This window comes from Patella vulgata, chromosome 3 (assembly GCF_932274485.2).
Source record: "Patella vulgata chromosome 3, xgPatVulg1.2, whole genome shotgun sequence".
NCBI classification, from domain to species: domain Eukaryota; kingdom Metazoa; phylum Mollusca; class Gastropoda; family Patellidae; genus Patella; species Patella vulgata.
The window spans coordinates 6,008,764-6,021,088 of record NC_065881.2 but is presented as its reverse complement, the minus strand read 5'-3'; the positions used below and the strand labels follow the sequence as shown (position 1 = coordinate 6,021,088).

Below are 12,325 nucleotides of genomic sequence, written 5' to 3'. Positions count from 1 at the left end.
AGATACGTGTATATTTATCATTCTATAATTATAGTCTTTTAGAAGTTAGTTTATGGTAATTTTAGAAGGGATGTAACTCTATATATACCATGGCAACGAAACACAATACCATCTAATTACTGCCTTTTATTCCACGTGCAAAATATAAAAACACACACATTTTCTCTGGTTTTTTTTTTAAAAAAAAGAAAAGAATATCAAATAACTGCGAAATAATTATACCTCACAGCATGTACAATTATAGCCATCTATTAACGTTTCCTGGCCCTGTCGCTGAAAACTATATTTATTTAAATTCTAAGGTTGCTAATGACATCAGTGCCAGCCATTAATTATTTATACGTATGTAAGTATAGGTTGCCTCGAGTACGACCGAGTACCAATTAGAACTGAATCAGATGTGTTTATTTATTAAGAGCAATCCACTTTACGACGTGTTAATCATCGCGAATCACCACTAATCAGATGAAAATGAGAGTAATTGATATCAAGGAGGTACACTTAAAGAAACATTATGGGAGATTAGATTAAGAGCTGGCAGTTCTCACTATAATAATTAAAAACTAGATAATGTAAAGGGAATTTGTTGAAAATTTCAGTCAAATTGATCCACCCTGAACCGAGTATTTAGCGATTGAATTTTGGGCCTAGCCTCGATCATCATTAGTAATGTCGGTATGATAATAAAAACATAGTCTCGATTATCCATTTTTTGATTTAATCAGACGCAGCAGATTGGGATGTAATCCAGTAAATATCGTAGGCTAGCGATGCCATCGACAGTTGGTTATGGTCTGGATAAGTTAATTAATGTCTAATTAATAGTTTATATAACATTTCAGGCCTAAAGAAAGACCTGCAATTGGCAGATTTAGCTCTTACATAATGTATGTTTAAATTTCTTATCTTGTCTATTTTCAGGATGTAATGGCACTAATGATGAATTTGGTACCAAGTTCCAGCAATTTCTGGATGAACATAACTATAATGGAGGGTCGGTGGCCGCCATGAAGGATGGTAAACTTGTCTACGCCAATGGTTTTGGAGTTGATAGATTTGATAACGCCATACATGCCGGAACAATGTTTCCTGTCTCAAGCGTTTCCAAATCTTTAACAGCAGTGGCCATCATGCAGCTGGCTGAGAAGGGGGTGTTGAGTTTAGAACAAACTATATTCGGTAAAGGTGGGGTACTTCATATGATAAAACCCTATAAGAAAGTCCAGGACCCTCGAATCCATGATATCACCATTAATCATCTTCTCCACCACACTGCTGGGTGGAACCTCAATAAACCCCCGATATACGACCCAGTCATGAACTCTGTTTATATAAGTCGGGGTCATAAGGTTCCGGATATTCTCAAAGTCATGAAGGATACAGCTCCCTTGACACCCTATGACACGATGCGCTACATGATCTCCCAAAAGCTGGATTTTACCCCAGGGACGAAAATGGTTTATTCCAACTTCGGGTATCTTATCCTGGGAAGAATCATTGAAGAAGTTGCCGATACTGGTTATGAAGATTACATAAAACACAATATCTTAATTCCTTGTGGTATGTGGCATACAAGAGTCGGGCCTGTCAGAAGTAATTCCGAAATCGTTAACCTCGGAACCAGCATCAATGGACCAAATGGTCCAATTGATAAATTTGAGGATAGCGATGTCTCTTTATATGACATCTTAAATCCAGAAGATATGGACTCGGCTTTAGGGTGGCAATCAAACGTGTATGATATAATGAGATTTGTTAAGTGTTTGGATACCAATCACCATGGAAAGCTGTTGAATCCCACCTTCTTCCAGAAGCTCTTGCTTCGGCCAGTTGCTGCCCCTATTCAGCACAGCGACACGTGGTACGGTGCTGGATTTAAGGTTAATTCTCACAGTGCTATCTGGACATTAGCTGATCCCCATACGGACGATCTCATTCTGTACCACAAAACAAAAGATACCTCCACAGAGAAGGAATCTCATTCGGTTGATTCATTCGTGTTCTTGCTCAATGGAAAAGGTCTTCAGCATCTTAAACACAAGGCCCATGAACTGGTTTCGTTCGTGGACGTCAAAGCCGTTTCTCATCCATTCTACTCAGACCTGTCGGATATCCACAACTCAACTGGATACAAAGATGTGATTATCAAATACAAAGTAGATGAGCATCATCTTGATGCTTATGTTTCAGCTCTCAAACAGGAGAATCTGGATATCAAATGGATTAGTGCTTCTGATAGAAATGGGCACACTTGTTTCACACTGCTTGCCGAACCGTTTGACCTTCCAGCTAAGTACGCTATGGATTATATTGTACAGCACGGCTTAATGGAGAAGAAGCTTCTGCACCATAAAATCGCTTTGGAGGCAGAGGGCTATAACATGACATTTTTACAAAACTATATGAGCGCTTCACATGACTCCCGGCACGCATTTTTAGCCATTTTTAGAAAAGGTGCTTACGACGAAAAAACGCACATGAAATTTGGAATCCACCATTTTCCTAGACCCTATATGAGTTTAATGGGCCTTTACCTCGAAAAGGGATATCATCCGTTAGTCCAAAGTTACATCATGCATGATGACGAAGAAAAGATATCCTTTGTCTTTTTAAAACGGACAAATGCGCCAAAAGTGAACTTCAAAACATATTATGGATTATCCAGCCCGCAATTACAAAGAACTGTGAAACAGAACGCAAAGGCAGATCGAAAACTATCTTATTTGGATGTGTCTGATGTTTACGGCAAACCAAAATTTTCTGCCGTGTTCACAAATGAAAATGCCGGAAAATGGGTTTTCCAATTGGGTATGAAAGAAGCCTCAATGGAGGCCCTTGTCATGAAAAAACAAAAATTCGGTTTCTTGCCAAAAATAGTGATAGGATACACAGATAAAGACCAAATAGACAAATACGCCATTTATCTGGAAAAGTCTTCAGTACTGTAGGAAAGTGACAGATGTTGTGTTTCGATATATACAGTGTGAATTCTCACAGATGTTATGAAGACATTTATAAAATTAGGTCAACATTATATACAGAAATAATCAAAAAAAAAATAAAATGTAAATAATATGTATGTATCAAGTTATTGGAGTTGGTGTACAGTGATATTTTGTATGTATCAGTTTATTGGAGTTGGTGTACAGTCATATTTTGTATGTATCAGTTTATTGGAGTTGGTGTACAGTCATTATTTTGTATGTATCAGTTTTATTGGAGTAGGTTAATCAGCTGTATTTGTAGAGATATACAGTGATATTTTGTATGTATCAGGTCCCCAGTTCACAAAGCATTCTCAGATTAAGAATTTACTCAACTTTCAATCACCGTTCATGAGCAATATCTTTGATCCAGAAACACAAAACTTTGCACATAGTTTCTTATTGATGTATTTGATGCATTAAAACTACAAAAGTTTGATGAAGATCTATATTTTACTTAAATTAAGGCCAACAATTTTGAGTAAATTCTTAACTTAAGTCAGAGAATGCTTTGTGAACTCGGGGTCCGGTTATTGGAGTTGGTTAATAAGCTGTATTTGTAGAGATGTACAGTTATATTTTGTCCTTTATTCTTTTGGTTGTGATATAAGTAATATAAGTAAAGGGACCAATATTAATATATAATTTTATTATTAAATATGTCAATTATTGTGGTAGATGTGGTGGTTACATTTGAAGAGCCCTGGGGAAGAACGATCTAATTCACTTTTTTTTTCAACGAACCCCATTTAAGAGCACCATCTGGTAACAAATTGCATAAGTTTTCTGTGGAACAATCAATTTCAGGTAAAAACAAGGCCCTTCTGAAATGGCCTCCCGGACAAATACGTCCATCGTACCCTTTATTTGACCTTAATTTGGCTGAAAAGTGGAAATCAGTTGTTGTACTGGTAATTATGATTTGTATTTAACATCATTTTTAAGTTGTAATTAAACCCATTCGTTGTTCTGTTCGCGTCAAGCATTCTCATCCAAAAGTCTTTTAAAATTGCCTTTTATGCAAAAAGTCAAAAATGTGACTTAGATCGTTCTTCCCCTGGACTCTTCATTCACTTCTTGTGCTATATTATATTTGTTTTTTGCGTTGTATTCTTGAATTATCGATAAACCGAACATAACGATTTAGTGATAATTTCTACTCGCTCCATTAATGAAATTAAGTGCTTAATCGTGTTATATGATTGAACGAGCGGGACTTAAAGAATCCCAAGTGCCATCATTTATAGGTTAACCTAGTGCTGTATTAACAATCAATGAATAACAAAACTATAAAATACATAAAACTAGAACTGCGATGCAGTGATGACGGGTTTCACTGGTAAACAATGGTGTTTTACATAAGCTATGCCGTGTGAAACCCTAATTAGAATTGATTTTTTTATGACTACACAAGAATTAGATATTTAATGCCTGAGCACATTGTCGATTCTGGTTTTTAAAAAGCTCCCTTTTTTAAGATTTTTATAAATATGTTTTAGCTGGGTTCTGGATACCTATTTTAAGGGCTAAAATTAATTTGTGGACGATAGATTAGCGTTTTAAATAGAATTAGAGGACAAATAGAGGCATGGGTTTATTACTCCTATCAATCCAGCCTTGTGGGTTTTCTCCGGGGACCCCTACGCTCAAGCGAGTTATTGAAATAAAATTGAACCATGTGTTAGTCCCGAAATGACCTAGTTTGTGTCGAGTGGATGTTGACACCCCTCTCTCATTGCCACACTAAAGAACAGGTAAATTATGTTATTTATTCTGGCAATATAGTGTACTATAGAAATAAAATTGAACCATGTGTTAGTCCCGAAATTCTCTCTCTCTCTCCCCTATCAAAAACATGACACAGAACAATTCCTACAAATGAAACTGTTCTAGTTGCCAAGACGAATTGTTTAACCTTTAAATCAACAGAACACATGTTCGGGTTTTTTATATAGAAAATAAACCAACTTGACAACTCCAGTCATGTCAATCAAGAGCTGACAATATTGTAAGGAGATTGCAAGAGAAGTTAACTTCCTTTGTCGGTAATTCTGATTAACACAGATCAATATAAACCTGTCAAGATGTCTTCTTTTCATGTAGTTTTTATCGGTTTTAGCCGCCCACTAAACAGGGTGCTATCAATAATCTAGATTCTGCATTGAGAACGTAAATTCCAACTGATCGGAGGGGTGGGAAGTAAACCTCTTTGATTCAGGTCTAAATAGAAATTAAATGAAATGGGGTTTAACGTCCTACTGTTCTTCTCCTATACTGGGCTAATGAAGACGGGCATACGCCATACAGTGTCCTATGAGGTAAATATTTCCCTTGCAGCGGCAATATCGCCTACTCTTATATCGAATTCCAACTGCCAAGGGATCTTTTACGTGCATTCCAATGTATACACGGGACCTCGGTTTTTTTCGTCTAAAGTATTCAAGTGTGTTTATCTGATATATTGATGAGTAAAGAGTTAAACATACATTATTGGGGATTAGATAAAGAGCTGGCAGTTCTCACTATCATAGTTAAAAACTAGATAATGTTGTGGGGAATTGCTGAACATTTCGGTCATATTGATCCACTATGAACCGAGAACTAAGCGATTGAAATTTCCGCCCAGCCTCGATCATCATTACTAAAGTCTGTACGATAAAAAAACTTAATCTCGATCATTCATTTCATGATTAAATTATGAATGGAAGTCGAGCAGCAAATGGGATCATAATCCTGTAAATATCGCAAACTAGCGATGCCATCGAGAGTTGATTATGGTCTGGATAAGTTAATTAATGTCTAATTAATAATTTAGATAACATTTTAGGCCTAAAGAAAGACCTGCGACAGACAGATTTAGCTCTTACATAATGTCTGTTTAACCTTTACACAATTATTTCTTTTCCATTCGAACATTTAGCGTTCGGCGCCTTGTTTAGAATTAGAGTTTTAGACATTCTGGGTTGACATAATAAACTGTCAAGGCACAAGGGTTGGCGTCCTACAAAACAAATTGACAAATGTTACACAATATCAGTGAAATGTCAAACAAGCTTTATGTCATGAACAGGATTTCAAGTTTTTTGGTCACTGATATTTGTTGTGTTGTGTTTTTATATTGATTGTATTTTTAAAAAAATTATCACAGTACATCAGGACATGAAATGGCGTTTAACAACATTTCATTTCTACTTTCTTCTGAACAACACCATTTCATTTCATGTAATTTGAATCCCTCGCAATCTGCAAAATTGTGAAACTTCCATATGATATAAGATTGGATAAAGTGAAAAATTTCCAACATTCGACTTAATCTGAAGAACACAGAAAATAAGCAAGCGTCACTTATAAGTGTTCGATTTGGTCGTGAGAAAAATTAAATGTAGTCCGAGAAAAGCAAATGGCTTGGACAAAGTGTGGAATTGTTCAATTTTAAACAAGGGACGCATTGTTGACTCTGGCTTCACGATAAATATGATTCTGTTTTCTGATTAGCACGATTATAAGTCGTAAATCTGTTCTCTGAAGACAGGGTTTTAACTTGCAATGCGTGTATAGACGAGGAAGATATATAAATTAACATTTATAAGGAAGTTAATTTGATATTGTTGATTTTAAGATAAACGAGTTCTGTCTTCTAATACGATTGATCAAAGAGAAATCTAGAGAATGTATTTTTAAGATGGATGCATTTCCTTTGATGTTGCTTAGTCATAAAATGCCAAGATGATAAATTTTTAAAAATAAAGTCTCAGATTATTGTCTTTTTGAAAATAATATTAAAAAAAAATATAGTCTTTTGTCTAGCATCACCTGCGTCTTAAAACATTAAGATAAAAAACGGCAACAGTTTGTTTACTTTATTGCCATGGCAATAGACGCCTTCTTGAGAATAAGAAGCGATAAACTGTGGCGATTAATTTCTGATTATCCATTTATATTAAGAACGAATTATTCATGACAATAAAAGCTTCTTAGTGTATATATACAATCCATAAAGCCCCCACTACAAAGGCATCCTTATCTGATCTGACTTGGGAGGTTAGTGATCTACATTACTGGAACATTACTATTAACTTTATTACGCTATTGTTCTGTCTTTGAACCAAAGCAATCAGATTTAAATACAGATCTATAATTCGTTTCGTTTTTTATACTTTCGATGGCCTACACTACATGAAGATCTGATCAGTTGTAGTGGGAGGTCGCGTCAGAGGTCATACGAGCGGCTTTTGACCCTATGACGTCAGACATTGATTAATCAATCAGCGTTAATGTTTCTAGTGGTTTACCCACAGTTCCGTATATCTCGCGCCCAAAACTCGCCGTAACAGACCGTTTCATTGGCTAATCCCTCACTTCAACCAGAACACAGGTTATATAACAACTCTTCTAGATCCTAGTGTAGTAAGGACAAGTAAAACGAAATTTTGAACTATAAAACGAAACGAAATAGGATCTGTGTTTGAATCAGATTTGGACCAAAGTTAAGTATAAGTCCATTGCCTGACAATAATTCATTAAGAAGTATGTGCTATGAATAGTCTTAACTTAGAATAGAATTAGAATCGCATATAGTAGAAAAAGTACAATTTAGATGGCTTGTTGATACCAGTTTAGCATTTATAGTTTGTAAAATAGAGATCTATGTTAATATATTACTATATATGATTCTATATTTGGTATTAAAATTACACCTGTATAAAGATTATTGTATTTAAAATAAAGATAAAAATTTCTTTTGTGTTGTTCATTCTTCCCTATATATATGTTTTGCACAATATGTGAGGGGGGAGGGGGGGGAGAGAGAGAGAGCTGACTCAATGACAGACTGTATGATACAAACAACGCGTGCACGCTAACCATTCGCCCCCCCCCCCCCCACCTTGCACAATAAGCTCTTGGTTTGACCGATATGGTTCTTCCATGTCAGTGGTGCAGGATCAAGGGCCTAGCAAGGAACAAGGTATCAGCAAGTAGCAACCCAAAATGAGAGTAGAGTGGGATGTTCCGGCCAAATATCCTTCACAGCATATTGCATGGCCCGTTTGTCTACGATATCACCCTAGATGGAAATGGGCGTCGTCAAACCGCAGGAACGGACGCATGGCCCGACTACAAGCCCAGTCGGTGTAGAAAAGTAGGACGTTAAATCCCATTTCACTTCATGTTTTTTTTTTTCGGTTGTACGTGACAAGGAGTAGGGTCGCCTGTCCAACCTCGTGGGTTTTCCCCGGGTCCTCCGGTTTCCTCCCACTGCTAAAGACCCCTACGCACATGCAAATTATTGAAATAAAATTGAATCATGTGTTAGTCTCGAAATGACCTAGTTTGTGTCGAGTGGATGTTAAACCCCATTTCTCTCTCTCTCTCTCTCTCTCTCTCTCTTTAAACAATACATGAAACAAGGCACCGATTCCAATTTCCATAGCTCGCAAATACCAATCCATGATAAATTACGATAAATGCTATTATTTCATCATTAAAATATCCTATTTCTGAAGAAAAACAGACCTTCTATGGTTTCATTGTTTTTCAAACAGAAGAGAATGATTCATGATTGTAGTCGTTATGTAAACAATGCTCCGTATTCTTGACGCCAAGGACGATGTTTTGCTTCACTTCAATATAAGAGTTATTCATGTAATAATTTCTTTGATGATAAGAAATTAAATGAAATGGGGTTTCTGCATCAACCAAGCTCATATGAGTGCAGTTTGCCAGGAGAGAAATCTTGCATCCACTCGGCTGTATGACGGTAAGTGATATGTACCTACGCCTATACAATTGCGATGCGGCACCGGTTTACTTATTAGGAAAATGTGTCGCTTCTAAAACCAATTGCGTCGTTCGCAGAGTGTATAGAATTTTGCAGTGCAAAGTTGTCCTTGTTTGAAGAAAATCGGATAAACTTGATAAACAGCTTCAGACTTCGAAATATTTTTATGATCAAAGATTCCTCAAAGGCGTCGTCATGGGCAACGCTGTTGGTTGGTAATCCGGGAACTTGAAAGCAGTTCCAATGGCGGACTTCGTCATAGAGCCGAGGCTAGATGTAGGGTACTGGAATCTGCTGAGGTTTGCCGAGTGATCTTGCACCGACAATTCCAAATGCCAATGTTTCTTTTACGTCAATCTGATTAAAATACAGATCTATATTTCGTTTCGTTTTTTTCATACTTTCGATGGCCTCCACTGAATGCAGATCTGACCAGTTGTAGTGGGGGGTCGCGTCAGGGATCATACGAGTGGCTTTTTACCCTACGACGTCAGACTTTTGATTAACTAATCAGCATTGATATTTCAACTGGGATACCCACAGTTTCGTGCACAGCACGTATGAAACGGCTAATCCCTCGCATCAACCAGAATGCGGGTTATATAATAACTCTTCCTGATCCTAGTGTAGTAAAGACAAATAAAACGAAATTTTGAACTATAAAAAAAAAACGAAACGAAATAGGATCTGTGATTCAAAGTGTTCACGGTACCTCTGTTTTTGGTAGTATCGGAAGGATTGAACGCTGTTTTCTGCTCCTCGAACAAGGGAAACCCAGACTGGAAAATCCCAATGATCGTTTTTGGCCTACACCTCAGCTTTATACGCTACCTCAATTCTTTGTCAAATACCAAATTTAGGTGCTCGACAACAAGTAAACGGTGGACCCCTGTGGTCAGTCCCATCAGAAAGACCACCAACATTTCATTTGTCAGCACACAGACACCAGCCCTTCCAATTGGAAACTGGGCTTGCAAAATCATGAGATTCTGCTCGGGCCACGCTGGGATTCGAACCCAGAACATTGTAGTCAAGGGTCGATTGCTGGCGAATATCTGTACCTACATTCTAGTCGAGGGTCGACTGTCGGTGAATATCTGTACATAAATTCTAGCAGGGTTAGAAATTCGTCATTTTTTGCGAGAATCTAAGAGAATTCTCATATATGCAATCCGCGTGAATCTTTCGAATCTTAATAATACTGACTAAAAAACAAAATTGTGTTTATTGTTTATTGCCAGTATGAGAAAATGCCGTAGCCAAAATAAGTTGATACGGCGCCGTGGCATTTCTTCATAACACAATTTGTAGTCCTCTGTCCATCACGTAACAGTCACGTAACTTTCAAAAGTTTTTATTCATTCGTCGATGATAGACAAACGGCACAATGATCACGTGACAACCATAACTGAAATTGCTATAAAATAATAAAATTCTGTACGACTATGATATAGCCTTCAATAATATTTTTGAAATTAAGCCTCTGTCAGTAATGTATTCAAAACTGGTTTATTGACATAATTCCAACCGATATTTCACGTGTCATTGGAATTCGGCATTAGAGATTCTGTCGGGAAATTACCCATTGCTTCTCCAGTTTCTCTCTCCGTGTATTCGGTGTTCTATCAGGGGATTATATCCAATGAAGATTTAAATTTAACTTACAACTGGTCGATGAATTCATCAATGTATTATCCAGTTATTATTTTCATATCTACCGGTACCTGGAATTCACACGGACGGAGCGTGGAAGACGCGCAATTCGGAAACCATGCCAGACCGTCCTCAATAGCCACATGGCTTATTTTACTGAACCTAGTATGAATTATCAGCAAGTTTGTTTTGTTTATTTTACCGGATTATCAAAATCACCGTTAAATGTGCTAATTACTCGGATTATGGACCGCATATGGCCGGTTCTCACTAAGGTATGACTGTTGTTGTAGCCGACAAGCAGGTTGATTGTCTTCTTAATTAACAAGTAATAAATGAAATGAAATGGGGTTTAACGTCCTATTGTTCTGCTCCTATACTGAGCTAATGAAGACGGGCATACGCCATAAGTGTGTTATGAGGGAAATGTTGCCCGGGCAGCGGCACTATCGCCTACTCTCTCGCTAGCCTGGAGGTCGGGTGTTCTATCCCTGCATTGGCCGAGAAAGTTCATCTGGATTTTCCGACGTGGTTTCCCCTTGTCAGTGGTGCAGAACGGAGGACCTGACAAGGACAGCTGTCTAGTCCTTCGGATGATACGAAAAACCGAGGTCCCGTGTATACATTGGAATGCACGTAAAAGATCCCATGGCAGTTGGAATTCGAACAAGTAATAATTAAACCCGTTGTAATTTAGCCAAAATTAGATTGATTATTTCCGATACCATAGTGGCCCATTCATTGTTTTACCAAGCAGCTTGAATAAACATCAATCGACTAAAGCCGACAAAATACGGCCCCATGGTGAACACTGGCCCTGGCTGACATTCAACAGTCGGACTCGACAATTCACCGAGATTTATTTTTTTACTTTTTAGAAAAATTTTGTAAGCTCTTGCGAGAATCCTTGCAAGAATTAGATTCGGAGGTTCGCGTGAATTTCTAGCCCTGTCTAGTCGATGGTCGACTGAAGATGATTATTTGTAAATACATTTGTTTGGTGATGAAAGGAAACGACTTTGTACAAGAGTTAACAAAGCATGAACACAAAGGTTTTTTTTTATACATACGCTAATGTAAATATTTCAAAAGGTTAAAGTATAGAATTTAATGTCGCGATTTCTTTGTTAGGGCTTGGGTATTCGACACTAAAATATATAAATTTGTCCTGTAGTTCTATATTCCTGTTTCCCTGCCAAATCGTTGGATGGTACAATATTACCAACCGTGTGAAGAACTAGCTCCCGCACGACTACTTTACGCTCCTATCAAAATCGTTATTGACAATTTATTTTTATTACAAAATGGCTGCCTAATCAACTTGGAGCGGATGCACTCTGTTACACACAATTTACACACAATTTATTGTAAATGAGATGTAATACTAGGTTGAGTCAACTAAGCATAAAGATGATATTGATAAACACACGTCATGTTTTCTTTATAGTTAAATGGTGTAATTACTTCAAATTCACGTTAGCGTACGGCACAGTGATTTACTAATTCGTGGATGCTTTAGATCTATCGATGATTCAGATAGAGAGAGAGAGAGAGAGAGAGAGAGAGACAGAGAGAGAGAGAGATATGGGGTTTAACGTCCACTCGACACAAACTAGGTCATTTCGGGACTAACATATGGTTTAATTTTATTTCAATAATTCGTCTGCGCGTAGGGGTCTTTAGCAGTGGGAGGAAACCTGAGGACCCGGAGAAAACCCACGAGGTTGGACAGGCGACCCTACTCCTTGTCACGTACAACCGGGGATTCCGATAAAGAATTAAAACCGGGTTTTGTATTATGTTATGGGAAGAGAAAAGATAAATGACAGTATTGCGTGGAGTCTGCTCAGTCACACATGTACGAAGGTATGTAAATAATCACATCATTCCATGTCCAATTCCTATCAAA

General features: G+C 37.5%; 1 protein-coding gene and 1 long non-coding RNA gene across 3 annotated transcripts in view; one reads left to right on the top strand and one right to left on the bottom strand.

Moving 5' to 3' along the window:
* LOC126815878 (uncharacterized) overlaps nt 1-7,723 on the top strand; it is a 31,487-nt gene extending 23,764 nt beyond the window's left edge. Inside the window, exons 2-3 of one of the 2 annotated variants that reach the window (XR_008787665.1) lie at nt 922-3,087; nt 3,129-7,723. Coding sequence is in view for 1 of the 2 variants with exons in the window: in XM_050541889.2 (XP_050397846.2) it covers nt 922-2,948 (2,027 nt within the window). In the remaining variant the exon portion in view is untranslated. Of the gene's footprint in view, nt 1-921 lie in introns of both variants that reach the window. The other variant, XM_050541889.2, reaches the window with a different exon arrangement.
* Nucleotides 1-12,325, bottom strand: part of LOC126815970 (uncharacterized) — a 66,139-nt gene that overhangs the window by 50,286 nt on the left and 3,528 nt on the right. The gene's annotated exons all lie outside the window — the stretch shown is intronic.